General features: G+C 37.2%; 1 protein-coding gene across 1 annotated transcript in view; it reads right to left on the minus strand.

The window, feature by feature from the left end:
- Positions 1-1,548: 1,548 nt before the first annotated feature.
- LOC135476629 (uncharacterized) overlaps positions 1,549-14,486 on the minus strand; it is a 29,064-nt gene continuing 16,126 nt past the window's right edge. The window contains exons 5-10 of the mRNA XM_064756719.1: positions 13,280-13,314; positions 11,436-11,564; positions 10,579-10,848; positions 7,739-7,901; positions 6,275-6,474; positions 1,549-4,086 (exon numbers count right to left, since the gene is read on the minus strand). Coding sequence (XP_064612789.1) covers positions 2,966-4,086; positions 6,275-6,474; positions 7,739-7,901; positions 10,579-10,848; positions 11,436-11,564; positions 13,280-13,314 — 1,918 coding nt within the window. The 3' untranslated portion in view covers positions 1,549-2,965. The remainder of the gene's footprint in view (positions 4,087-6,274; positions 6,475-7,738; positions 7,902-10,578; positions 10,849-11,435; positions 11,565-13,279; positions 13,315-14,486) is intronic.

Genomic DNA, 14,486 nt, shown 5'->3' on the forward strand with positions numbered 1-14,486 from the left:
ATTGGCCACATGTAGCGGGCAACAGCTGTGCTATGTCTCCATAATAGATGGGCCAGTCTGGTTTCCAGCCTAATGTCCCTAAGAATTGGTTAAGATTTAGCATTTGTATTTAATCATTGTAGCAGACAATAACACTGACAGTGTGATATCTCTAGACCTAATGGGCTGAATTGAATCAAATTTGGCACTGAAGTCAATTGTAGGAATATGTCAAATTCTGGGGATTTTCCAGGTACTTGTTGATCCATTCGTCTGTATTTTGACATGGTAACTGGCAATAACTTGTTTTTTCGTATTGTCTGGTGTGGGAAGAAAGTATTTAACATATTTATCTGCTTGGGGTTAAACAATATTCCACAAGAATACTTAACTGGTAGCCTACAGCAGCTAACAGGTTCATGGATGTACGGAGAAAAACAGGAGTAAACCACCAACCTTAGGCAGATACCTGACAAACCTCTTGATTTCAAACCAGGAATAAGCTTTCGCCCTTTGTTACATGTATTACAACCTCCTGACTTTCAGCCAGGCAGAAACTTTCGCCCTTTGTCACATGTATGACAAACCTCCAGACTTCCAACCAAGCAAAAGATTTCACCCTCTGTCACATGCATGACAAACCGCCTGACTGACACCCAGGCAGAAATTTCACCCTTTGTCACATGCATGACAAACCTCCTGACTTCAAACCAGGCAGAAACTTTCGCCCTCTGTCACATGCATGACAAACCTCCTGACCTCCACCCAGGCAGAAATTTCGCCCTTTGTCACACACACGACAAACCTCCTGACTTAAAGCCACAACTTAAGAATGAACTGGATTAAAGCATATGGTCTTGCTGATCAGGTGCCAATTGGCTGACGAGAGCTAAGGGTATGAATAAAAACCAACGGTGGGGAAGTAAGCAGAACAAAGGTATTTCCATATTGGTTTCCTTATTAGATTTGTCATAGTTCACAACCTCTACTGACACTGAACAAACAAGTACCGAAAAGATGAAAAAAAAAAAACCAAAAAACAAAAATTGATCAAACAATTTGATTTTGTAAATAGTAAAAGCACAAAAATGAATGGCAATTAATATATTCAAAAGTTTTCCCAGCAAAGCGTGACAAAAAGTTTCTTCTATGATATTCACAGCATGTTCAAACCTTAAAAGAATTATCTAATGCATGAATCCTTCACCATAACGCATTTAATTACAAAATATCAATAACAAGTGAAGCCTTTACACCTGTCCTGTATTAAAACCACAGCAGACTGAACAAAGCATTGCAATGGATGATAATGGGATAATGGGACTTCAATGCTAAAATTGCATGAGCTGAAACTGATGACAAAATTACACATTCGTCAATGTAATTTTCTTTCATTGTGATGTACAAGTATTTCATATATTCTTGTTGCAAGGTATTACTTGCATATCTGTAATGAAAAACTCAGGCACATCAACAAAAAATACCTGTGATAGAGAAACATTATATATTTAAGCTATATATATATATATATATATAAATCAAACCAATTAATACTACATATGTATTAATATGTATGTAAGCAAACAATTGTAGTCACTAAACATGCCTGAACGTATGTAAGCAAACAATTGTAGTCACTAAACATGCCTGAACATATGTAAGCAAACAATTGTAGTCACTAAACATGCTTGAACACAATTCAAAATCAGTTTTTGATCCAGACGAGAGCTTTGGTATTATTTTGCTTAGACACACACATATCCTGGGATAAATTGTAATAAACCATACAAGTATTGCTGTATAAAAAATAAATACAAAACAAATGAAAAACAAAATTAAACAAACATGAAACACCCCATTCCTCTCTGTATGCCTCTCAAATAAGATTGCTAACAAACCAAATATATTGTAAATTAAAGTAAATATAATTTCCTCTACTGACAGATCAAGATCAGTGAAATTCATAACTCGACCTGGATTTGACCCTACAGTTCTCGCCACTGATGATCCAGCCATATGGGAGCGGCTTGCTTTACAATCCACTTACATGCAGAGAAGGATTTTTCACAAATGAAACATTTAACACAATGCAGTATGACGATTCAGTGTTTCTACAATTCAGTGTTTCAAAAGCAAATTGCAATCACCAACCCTTCGTTTATTTTTTTATTTATTTGATGGGTATTTTACACTGTTCTCAAGAATATTTTACTTATACGACAGCATTATGGTGGGAGGAAACCCACGAACATCCGCACATTGCAGCAGACATTCTCACTTATGCCAGCCTTTCAGGAACAATTATTCTCTTACACTTTACATTAGTAAAGGTTTTCTTTGACATAAATCAAATATTGACGATATGACAATGACTACTGAGTGATTATTAATTTGATAATACTGTAAGCGGCACAATGGACTAGGCTCAGGCATTACCAGACCCAGACATTACAATCTGTACTCTGTTTTCCTTCCTCACACCATTTTCACAAAACTTGGTGAATAAAATCTCTTTCTTACACAACCTGGTCGAGATTGTAACACCATCATTATGAGAAAAGTTATGAAAACATGAGTTACGAAAGGTTTTGCGAAAATGAGTCTCAAGCTCTATATTTTACTGTCATTGTCAACATTCCTATTACAACATATTGCAGACATTTATACGGCCTTATCAAGTGGATGAATCGATCAGAATCAAGCAAAATGCTTCACTCAGAAAATACTAAACTTTAGGTGAAATACAGTACATCACAATGACATCGCAGATCCTGTAATAGTTTGTTATATATATGTATATACCATATACATGCATCTAGTTATGTATCTCGTGCTAATCCAGGACCTAACTGGTTTACTGCACTTATACAGTGGCCTACAGGCAACAATTTGAAAATGGTAACCCACAAGTGAACTTGCACGATATGTGACTTGGAAAAAATGGTTGTTAATATAAAGAGGCTTTGAAACGTGATATTTTTCATCTTCAGTATTCCAAGAGTTCAGGGTCAACAGGTTCAAGGTCATCGCTGCCAATGGAGGGTATGGGTGAAACTCTCCCAATCAGGGGATCCCAGGTTTCTTTATAACCAAGAACAACTTCCTTTTCAGTGTCTTTCTTTGAGGATTCTGTTAAAGCAGTTTCTGCTACTTTTGAATTGTAATCTTGGTCATTTTCATTAACATTAACAATCATCTCATTACTGAGAGTGCTCTCAGTTTGGGGTTTCTCAGGATGATCTTGCGTTGTTGAACTTCTTGAATTTTGATAATTTCCCTCCTCACCAGAACTGAAGTCATTGTCTATTTTCTTTTCAGTCTTTACCAAAGTTTCTTTATCATTACTGCTTTCAGAAAGAATCAAAATTTCTTTCTTGGAGTCAGCTTCAGGGATTTTCTCTTTCTCTATGGCTTCTTGGTTTTCTTTGTTACCCAGAAGAGACTGACTTGCAGATGTTCTGTTGAGAACGTCACTAGATTCATTCCTGGAAATGACTGATGTTTGACTGCTGTTGGAAGAAGCAACAATGGAACTTCTATTAGATGGAATTGTTGTGTCTTTGTTCCAGTTGACACTTTCTTTCTCAGTGGCTGATCCTACCCTGACTTTCGTCACTTTGGGTTTGCTTTCCTTCCCCAGATTGCTAGAGCTTGTGCTAAGGCTCTCAATATCTTTGCTATATTCTTTTGATGACAAAGGTTCAGCTTCAATGGAGTCCTTGCTACAATGGGAAACAATGCTGGTTTTGTTACCGTGGTTACTGGAGTCAGTAAAAAGATCTGTTGAAGACTTGGATGATTTCCTGCTGCTGACTTGATCTTTTCTACTTTTGGCAACCACATCGGTTTCTTCAGTGTAAGTTTCAGTTTCCAACATTGTTTTCCCTTCAGCACTTCTGACTGGCTTAGCATCAAAATTGCTTTCCTTTTGTGGAGAAGAATCTTTATCGTTCTTCTCTGCACCATCCAAGCCTGGTGTTTCTGTATCAGTTTTAAAGGTCTCTGTTTCAATATGTTGCTTTAACTGATCCGTCTTTTCTGATTTCTTTTTGGAAGCATCTTCCTGTGTTAAAGGTGCTTGTTTTTGGGACAAACTTTTCTTTGATGCTACAAGAAAGACGTAAAACATTAGAGCATCATAGTGTAATGACATTTGGACGTAACTTCAATGATAGTGAGATAAACATTCTTCAAACTTATTTACTGTAATAATGGTGGATCTACCAGGGGATGCAGGCCTGTCCAAGCAATGCTCCATTAATTTGTTCATTAATCATTTAACAATTTTACCACTGTGTTACCCAGTGGCAAGGAGAATTTAAAACACACAAGGGTTGCCCTGGCTTATAATAAAACCCTTTGGAACACAATATTACAATCTAGGCCTGGCTCTGGTGATTAGGCTTAATGCCCAGATTAATCCCTGTCAGGAAATCAGGAAAATAACAAAGGACTTCAAAAGGTGCCATGTTTTGCGCAAAGTCACAAAAAATTGCAAATTAGTTGCAAATTATTGTTAAAGTGAGCCCTCAATAGTATTGTCAATAATGTCTTTTATGTATAACAAATAAAGATGTAGAGTATGAAATGTTGTGGAGCATGAAATGTTGTGGAGCATGAAATGCTGTGGAGCATGAAATGTTGTGGAGTATGAAATGTTGTGGAGTATGAAATGTTGTGGAGCATGAAATGTTGTGGAGCATGAAATGTTGTGGAGCATGAAATGTTGTGGAGCATGAAATGTGGTGGAACTTGAAATGCTGTGGAGTATGAAATGCTGTGAAGTATGAACTGTGGTGGAACATGAAATGCTGTGGAGCATGAAATGTGGTGGAGTACGAAATGTTGTGGAGCATGAGTATGAAATGCTGTGGAGCATGAAATGTTAAGAAGCATGAAATGTTGTGGAGCATGAAATGCTGTGGAGCATCAGTATGAAATATTGTGGAGCATGAAATGTGGAGTATGAAATGTTGTGGAGCATGAAATGCTGTGGAGCATGAAATGATGTGGAGCATGAAATCTTGTGGAGTATGAAATGCTGTGAAGCATGAACTGTGGTGGAACATGAAATGCTGTGGAGCATGAAATGTTGTGGAGCATGAAATGTTGTGGAGGATGAAATGCTGTGGAGCATGAGTACAAAAGGTTGTGAGGCATAAAATACTGTGGAGCATAAGTATGAAATGTTGTGGAGCACGAAATGCTGTGAAGTATGAATTGTGGTGGAACATGAAATGTTGTTGAGTATGAAATGTTGTGGAGTATGAAATGTTGTTGAGTATGAAATTTTTAATACTATACTCAGCAATTTTCAGTTATATGACTATGGTCAGTTTTATGCCTAGGGAAAACTATGCCTTTCATAACTTTTTGACCTTTCTCACATCTTGTGAGGTACAGATATGCTGTGCCATAGTGGTGGAAGATGAACAATCTTCAAGGAACGTTAGAGACTGTGCAAATGGCCATGCGAGCATCAACTTCTCTTTGTCACTGTCTATGGCCCACAAACACTGACAGCAAGGGAATTTATGAACTCCCTGTTCAACGCCGGTTTTGTGTGTTCTAGTCATTGAAAAACGAGTACCTCTAACCGCTAAACCATGGCTTGCTCATAACTGAATTATGTGGAGGTGCAGATACATGGCTCTGATTACACTGACTGTCCATCTGTTCTGTGATGCAAATTCTGTACAGCATCTGTTACCTGATTGGTTAGATGTGTCTACTCACAACTGATTTATGAGGAGGTGCAGTTACATGGTTCTGCTTACATTGACTGTCCCTCTGTTCTGTGATACAAATTCTGTGCAGCATCTGTTACCTGATTGGTTAAATGTGTCTGATCACAACTGATTTACGAGGAGATGCAGATACATGGTTCTGCTTACATTGACTGTCGATCTGTTCTGTGATGCAAATTCTGTGCAGCATCTGTTACCTGATTGGTTAGATGTGTCTACTCACAACTGATTTATGAGGAGGTGCAAATACATGGTTCTGCTTACATTGACTGTCGATCTGTTCTGTGATGCAAATTCTGTACACCATCTGTTACCTGATTGGTTAAATGTGTCTACTCACAACTGATTTATGAGGAGGTGCAGATACATGGTTCTGCTTACATTGACTGTCCCTCTGTTCTGTGATACAAATTCTGTGCAGCATCTGTTACCTGATTGGTTAAATGTGTCTGATCACAACTGATTTACGAGGAGATGCAGATACATGGTTCTTCTTACATTGACTGTTGATCTGTTCTGTGATGCAAATTCTGTGCAGCATCTGTTACCTGATTGGTTAGATGTGCGTCCTATCCGCGACTTAGGTCTCACAGTTCCCTCCCTTGGTCTGTAACTGCCCGTGTCAATTGTCAGGGATGAACCAGACTGATCGGATGATATGTCAGATGACTCGTCACAATGTTTTGATTGGCTGGATTTTGTTTTCCGTTTTGAGTAGATCCTTTTCACATCATGGTCTTGGGGTGTTCTGAAATTTAATTATTTAAACAGTAAACAAATTGAATAGATGCAAAATATTTCAAAACTTTACTTCAGCCTTTGAGCCTGCAGACTCATACATGTATGTCATGAAACAGCGAGAGGACAATGCAAGTCGAGTCAGTGAAGGCCCGGTCGGACTCACTAGTAACTGACCAGTTTACAGTTAGGCCTCCTGATTTATATCTAGTCAATCAGGAAGTGCACTAAAAATGCCTCAGTGAGCACAGACACCATGCGATAATCAGTGATTGACAGCTAGTTCAATTTTAGTTACAGCTAGCACAGGGAGTTATCTAAGAAAACAGAGAAAACCGTTCATAGATGTATCTACAAAAACCTTTTACAAAAAGAAAAATACATAGTGTAGTTGGATTTTGGAGATTTTTCTGATAATTTACATACCAAGTTGTTGCATTTCTCATAATAAAGGAAAAGTTATGATTGGGTTTATCTATAATCTGGACCTGAATGCCATTGGTTTTATCGTAGAAATGTGGTACCCTTTGTACCAAGTTTGGCTCAGTCATTTGTGTGAATTACACTGGTGAAGTCAATCAGTCTCCAGGGTGTTTAGTCCATGGTGTAGCAGCTATCCCAGAACTGGGCGGTAGTATGGGAAGCTGCAGAAAATGAATCTTGTCAGTAAATCCTGTGATTTGTATCCATTTGTGTGTACATGTGAATGTGTCAGAGTAATTGGTTTTGACTGAATGGCAGGTAAAACTGAAAGTATCACCTATGAAGCTACATACATAAATGGTTGTAAAGAGTTGTAAACGGTTGTAGTAAAACAGACTACATATTCAGGACTGCCACTTTTCTGCATGCATATATTACAAAAGCATAACTAACCGCCACACTCAGAAATGAAAATGAATATTAAATAAACAGTTCAGAGTCTATATGTGCCTATACTATATGCTCTGAGATACATACATGTATTTGTTAGAATCAGCTGAAACATCATTCAAAGTCAGTTTTACACAAAATCAGCAAAATTCTCACAATCTGGCCAAAAAATTTTCAATCATTTAACATATATAACATATATATTAGCATACATGTAGATTCCGAATTCCGCATACTTTCCTTAGGAAGGCACAAACACCTGGTCAAAATATTGATTTACTCTTATGACTTTAACACTTGGAGTTACTTTAATTCCATGTTATTTGCTATCATACTTGTAAACATATATAAAAGTATTAATGAATTAGCCTAGGGATAATTGTCTAGTATAATTCGAGTACCTCGCATTGTTGTCCCACCCCGTTCGAGGTCTGGGGGTGGACCGAGTGGTCCGGGGTGGGGCGGACATGGAGCGCTGAATACATGTGTCTTTCCCACAGCGAGTCTTACGAGGAGTCTCCAGGTACTGTGCATAGCGATAAACCACATCACTATTGTGACCCCCTAGTGGAACGAATAAAAAACAGAAAGTTCAAGTCAAGCTACCTCCACCTCTTTAAACATCATCAACATGTTATGATTCTCATTCATGCACATGTATGTTTAATACATGGTTTCCTCGACGACCAATAAGTTAAAAGTGTAATTTGTTTTGCAATTTAGATCAAGTCTTTACAATCTCACCTCTCCCTCTTTATGACACTGTTGTTGGGGGACAAATCTGCTTGCTGTGTTGTAAGTGAAGTGTGTTGTATGAAGTTTGTTAACCTGTGACACATATGCTGTATGGGAAAAGACAAAGTACAATGCTGGACATCAAATGTTATGCCAAATCAGCACGTCATTGTTTTCACTGAAATATTTTACATGACAACTAAGTTTCTCAGTGTAAAGAATTTACAAAATCTATAGGTTTTCTGTAAGATACCTAGAACAACAACATTTATGAAAAACTTGAGACCATGTTTTACTCACTCTCATCAAATAATGAAGCATATTATAACGAGGGAGAGGGGCAGTAAGGGAAATTACCACAAATAGAGTACTAAAGTATAATTAAATGGAGGAAAAATGCTGTATTGAGTATAACATACATGAATTACATTTTCTATAGTTGTTAACACATTTTAATCCTTCCAACAATGTTTGAAGGGACTAATCAGGAATTTTAGATCTTGACCAGTGAGGCTGCTTGGCTGGTCTGGTCAGTGTTTATAGTCTGGAGGTTCGTGATACGCCTCGTTAGATGTGATAATTTCAGAGATGAAAAATGCTGTATTCAACACGAATCAACTAGATAAACCTTTTTATTCCTTTTATCAGCAACCTGCAGATGCTTGTGGGTTTCCCTTGGTTCTGCCTGCTTTCCTCCCACCAAAATAAAACACCAATCAAATAAATAAATAAATAACACACACACACACTTTTGAATTTGACACGGTTGGATGAATTCTAGCAGAAAGAAAATTCGTCTATTTCTAGAATATTTTTATGGTCTTTTATATGATATACTAGTATATGTACTTCATTCTTTGCCTTTGAGTGTATACTAGCATTCAGTACCTAGGAAGCATACACATTGAGTATTCTATTTGAAGTTTTTCTAGAGCTCTCACAACTGTCAAAGCCACCAAATCTTTTCCAAAGAAACCCCAATTTATAGTGTGAACCTAGCTCAATAAATTACATATTGATTTAACTGATATTTTTATATCATTGAAAAGTGTAAAAAATTTGGCATGATCCTAACAGATTTAAAACTGAAGCAAGCAGGAAATAAAGGGACTGCTCTTGACACAATTAAACAAATGTAATGGTACTTTCTTCATTTCAAGCCAAATGAAACATGATGGATGATTCAGCACATTAAGGGAGACAACTCCTATATATTATTTGAAGTTATCTCCCCCTTAGCGCGCTTGGCATCATGAGACCATGATGAGATATTATGATGGGATTTTCGAGCACTTCCCATGAAACATGCAGTGAATTTTAAGACCCATATTTCTTGGCTGACTTTTCTTTCATAATGTGATATAAAACTTTTTCCTCCATCACTCATCTGTTCCCATCATACCACTAAAACCAAGTGCCAAAGATATTTTGATAATGTTAGCTTTTTCACATAAAGTGAAATTTAGATTGCCAGGAATATAAAAGACAGTTGCCAAAATCGTGATTTCATTTTGAGAATGTGAGAATCTTTTTACATAAGGCCAAATTTATATCGCTGGAAATACACAAAAGAATTGCTAAAATTGTGGTTTCATGTGAGAATGTGAGATTTTTTTCACATGAAGTGAAATTTAGATTGCCTGGAATATAAAAGCTAGTTGTCAAAATTGTGATGTCATTTTGAGAATGTAAACTTTTTGACTCCTAAGTGAAGTTAAGATTTCTGAGGAATATAAAAGGGAATTGACAAAATTGTGATTTCAATTTTAAATCCATCTGGTTCATCCACCATTCAGCTTTAACAAAGCCCAGTGAGTGATGTTGACCAATAAATACGAATTCAATATAATATGAAAAAAAAAAAAATGAAGTCTTCAGTTAGGACAAAAAAATGATCTATGCAGCTTAGTTCATTGCATAAAACAAAAGAGAAATCTACCTGAAAGTTTAAACAAAGCAGTTCACAGGTCTGCATAATGCATAACCAAACTAAACACAAATGAATGACACCTAAACAATAAGGTAAAGTTGATCAAATGGAATGCTGGACCCTAAGCAAAAAAAAAAGGCATTTATATTTTTAGATTTTTTTTCTAAGACAGTAAACTGCAATCAAATGTTTGAGTTCTATGATGGGCTTCATGAACTATACTGTGAGTGTTTCAGTACTCTGACATTACAACAAACTATAGTTTCATGCTCTAAACACAGCCATTTATGTTGAAATCTCTCTCACTTACATTAAAGATTGACCTAAACAATATTCAAAAATAGTTCAACTGCAGGAGAATACAAAGAAAAGAAACAAAAGATTATATGATACCTGCCACAGGCAGTGTGGTCTAGAAAGCCATATGATTCAAACATCTGAATGCATTTAATTGCATTTAAAAAAATCTAAAAATATGAACTTCTGGATCCTGTGTTCAGCTGTTTATCAAATGATAATTAACTTGACATCTGAGTATTACAGTTATCAAATGAAATGAGGCCCAGGTAAACATACCTTTTCTAATCTCTCCCCTCAGGAGCTCAAAATACTGCTGCTGTTTTTGTCTGCGGATGTTGTCTGAACTGTAAATGCGAGCTATACTCCACAGGTATGACCTCTGACCCCACGTCAGTCCTGTGTCATCTAGGTTACACTTTGGGGGGCCTCGCTTGAGGCGCGAAATTTTTGTGGAGGGTGAGATGGCTGGAGTGTCCAGTTGATAGCCTGGTGAGTCAGAGTGACCATAACAGGAGTGGTGGTGACGAGGGTTGACCATTGAGCCATCTGGTTAGACATAAACATGTAAACTGACATCAGAGAGTTCAGTTAGAGGGGAATTAACTCTGAGCAAGCCAGACAGAGGTTTCAAGTGCACAGGATACGTCCTGGTTTTACATTCAATGAGCAATGGCACATCTTCTGAATTTTAACAAATGCAACATTGTAACTTTGGAAAATTTCATGCATTTTATATAGACTTTTGTTACATCTGAAACTCTCCATGGACTGGAGTATAGTTTCAAGCTGAAAACTTGAACATCAAAGGTGTAAAAAATACATATAAGCACACACAATGAGAAGAAGAACATGAGCCTTGACTGGGTACCTGGGTTCAGCTGAGAGAAAAATACTTGCCTCAGATGAACTTCTAGCTTTCAATTCAATGGGCGTGCAATTTAATTGTCTCAAGAAGATGTTACGAGAAATTTTTTCCACACGTTTGGTTCATTTTGAATTCTTTTGAAAATGAAGGCAAGAAAAGTTGTTGTACATGCATCCCTGCCTGCGTAGATGTACAGACGAGCGTTGCTATATGATACTATATACCTAATAACTAAGGGTATGTAACAAAGACTGCTGATCAGACTCACTTGAGAATCGGCTGGGTGGTCGTGCACTCTGATTGATCCACTCTACTCCTGTAGGGGTAGGGGTGAAGCGTGGGGACCTGGAGTTTTTACACTCTATGTGTAGGTCCTTGTTTACTGGAGATACTGAAGCTGTAAGGAAGAACAACGAGTCACCAAATTATAATAACATACGATCATGCAGAAAATATTAATCACATGTTTTCACATTTCCTGGGTATTGCTGAGGGAAAAAAACAGGCCTGAGGGCAAGTGCAGAAGCAATGTGAACAAACACGTAATTAAGAAAAAAGACAACAAATAATATAAGCTTAGTTATTTCAGATGAGGGATGGAAACACACCTAAACAGCCACAGCCATTCTTTCTGATGTGCAAATTAACTCTGTAAATCAACTTTTAATATTCTTACTATGCATAGGGATGTGCCATCATAGAGAAACTGAAAGCACAATGTTTCATCTCCCGTATCCCATGCTCATATGGCTTAAAAGGCAAAACAGTATCTGTGTGACAAAAACGGGAACAGGTGTGTTCTCAGGTAAACTTGTAGAAATAACTCATGCATCAATGGGGTAAATTATAGCATGGTGGCACTTTTGAATTTCTGAAAATTTTGCTTACTTTGAACTGCAATATCTTGATTATGCAAGATCGCAAAAATAAAAGACATACCTCTTATTAAAATGTGAAACTAGATATGGGCTAATTTACTGATGCATATTTACATTTCATCTAGTGTTATCATTTCTTTAAATAATATTTTCACATCATGGTCCCAGTATTGCTACTACTAGATGTATGCACTGACGTATAAAACAATCTCACATCAAGTTCAAAAGCATCACTTTTTGTCTTCATGATTTTGCAATAACTGAGATATTGTAGTTCAAAGTAAAGCAAAATCCCAAACATTGACAAAATCAAAGTTGCCACCACCTCATCAATTTTGATTCATCCAGTTATGAACCCTGGTTTGCCTTGTAACCATGTGTACACGGTGTACGAGTGACGCGACGTCATTTTTCCAGTTGTTTTTTTTCCCCATCGCATTGTAATAATTCCAGATTAAAATCTGATTTAATGAATTCCCCAAGCTTATCAAGAAAAATTGGCTGTGGCCATTTTGGTCTTGTTACATCCCTCTTCCTGAATAACTGGTTATATTATTTGTTGTCTTTTCTCTTCTGGCTACACTTCTGCAATATGCCCTTATTTGTGATGCCATACTACTCCAGCTGCATCACCAGTGCAGTACTCTATGACCTCGCCTGCTGTGACTCAACCAGACCAATATGAGTTTCAACTTTTGACCTTTACAGAGGTACATGTAGTAGCAATCAATTAATATCCATGCATACAAAGGAATTTTTGGAATTCCATTATACTGTCTGGTAATGTGTGTCTGACTTCAGAGTCAAATTTTTCAGCTATACTGTGCAAAGTTTCAAAAATCATTTTAATGTAATAATCAATCAAGACCCGGGATGGTTTAGTGATTAGCGTGCTAGTAGAGCACAATGACACAAGATTTTCCCATGTGGCAACTGTGAGCTCAACTCCAGCTGAAGTGAGAAGGTCTGTCAGCAGCCTGCGGATGGTTGTGGGTTTCTCCTGGGCACTGTCCAGTTTCCTCCCATCATCCTACTAGTCGTCGTTGTATAAGTGAACTATTACTGAGTATGACATAAGTCATCAATCAAATAAATAAGAAATTGCAATCGATCACTTCCACTTTTTAAGTCTTTATAGTGCTGCCTCACTGGAATATCACTGCACTGACTGCACTAACAAGCCATCCAAATAACACTTCATGAAAAGGAATAGAAAAAATGTTATTAAATTTACCTGAGAAGTGTCTCTCTGGATCAGGTACTGGGAGCCTGAATAACAACATAAGTTTTCACACATAACTAACATTCTATTTTCAGGTAGGAAAAGCATTTATATTTACCTTAACATTAACTAGCATACCTATACTGGAAGTCAAGAAAAAGATGTACTGAGCAGCCTGACTGAACTCTATGTAACATTTTATTTATAACTTATTCTTCCTTCGAATAGTTGTACTTCCTATTTCCAGACTTAAAATGCAGATCTCATCTTCATTTAATCAAGCTAGCGATGTCTGACACCATCTACCTTGATCTACTGAGCCATAGGAACTCTTCAAAGCCCTGAACTTTCCTTCATTAATATGCATGATTCATGGTTCAATCAGATTTCACCTTTGTTACTGACACTGACAGGGGTTCAAAAGAGCATGGGATGTAGCTGTGATGAGAAGTATACTGTGTCTGGAATAACTCTATTTCACACTACATGTAGAAGTGCTAGACCCCCCCCCCCCCCAAAAAAAAAATACCTTCCTGCACACTGACGTGTTAAGGGTTATCTGTGGGATGATCATTTTGAGGCAAAACAGACTTGATAGACTTTATCTGCTCACAACAACTTAGGCTATATTGATTGGCTGTTCATCCTCTTTCCATATCACTAGTATTGACTAATAATACAGTGACTTTCCACTGCCTGTTGTTTTAATAAAAGCACACTGATCGCTGTTCATAACACTGCTTACAGCTGTTGTATAATGTTGTGTCAACAAATAAATCAGATCCAAATGTACATGCATTTAGTGCAAAACAAGGAAATACACACTTATGAGGGACGATCTATGATTGGCTGAAAATGTCCTGGCTGGCAGTATGCAGGCCGCAATGTCATTGGCTGTCGAAAGAGTAGGCTCCTGAAGACTTTTATATGTACAGTAAAGCACAAGTGATAATAAAGCCTATAGCAAGTATCAACCCTGTTGACAGGAAGATGGCAGATCTGGAAATTTGTGAGATGTGAAAAATAGAGGACTATTCGCTGCATGCAGCAATAGCTTGTGAAGTTTGAGAATGTGATCCGGAATTATTGCTGTATATACTACCTTACACATTGGCAACAACAACACTTTACAGTGTAAATATGCAGATGTAATATACTAGCTTACACATTGGCAACAAAAACACTTTACAGTGTAAATACGCAGATGTAATATACTAGC

The sequence above is a fragment of the Liolophura sinensis genome, chromosome 10, assembly GCF_032854445.1.
Source record: "Liolophura sinensis isolate JHLJ2023 chromosome 10, CUHK_Ljap_v2, whole genome shotgun sequence".
Taxonomy (NCBI): Eukaryota; Metazoa; Mollusca; class Polyplacophora; order Chitonida; family Chitonidae; genus Liolophura; species Liolophura sinensis.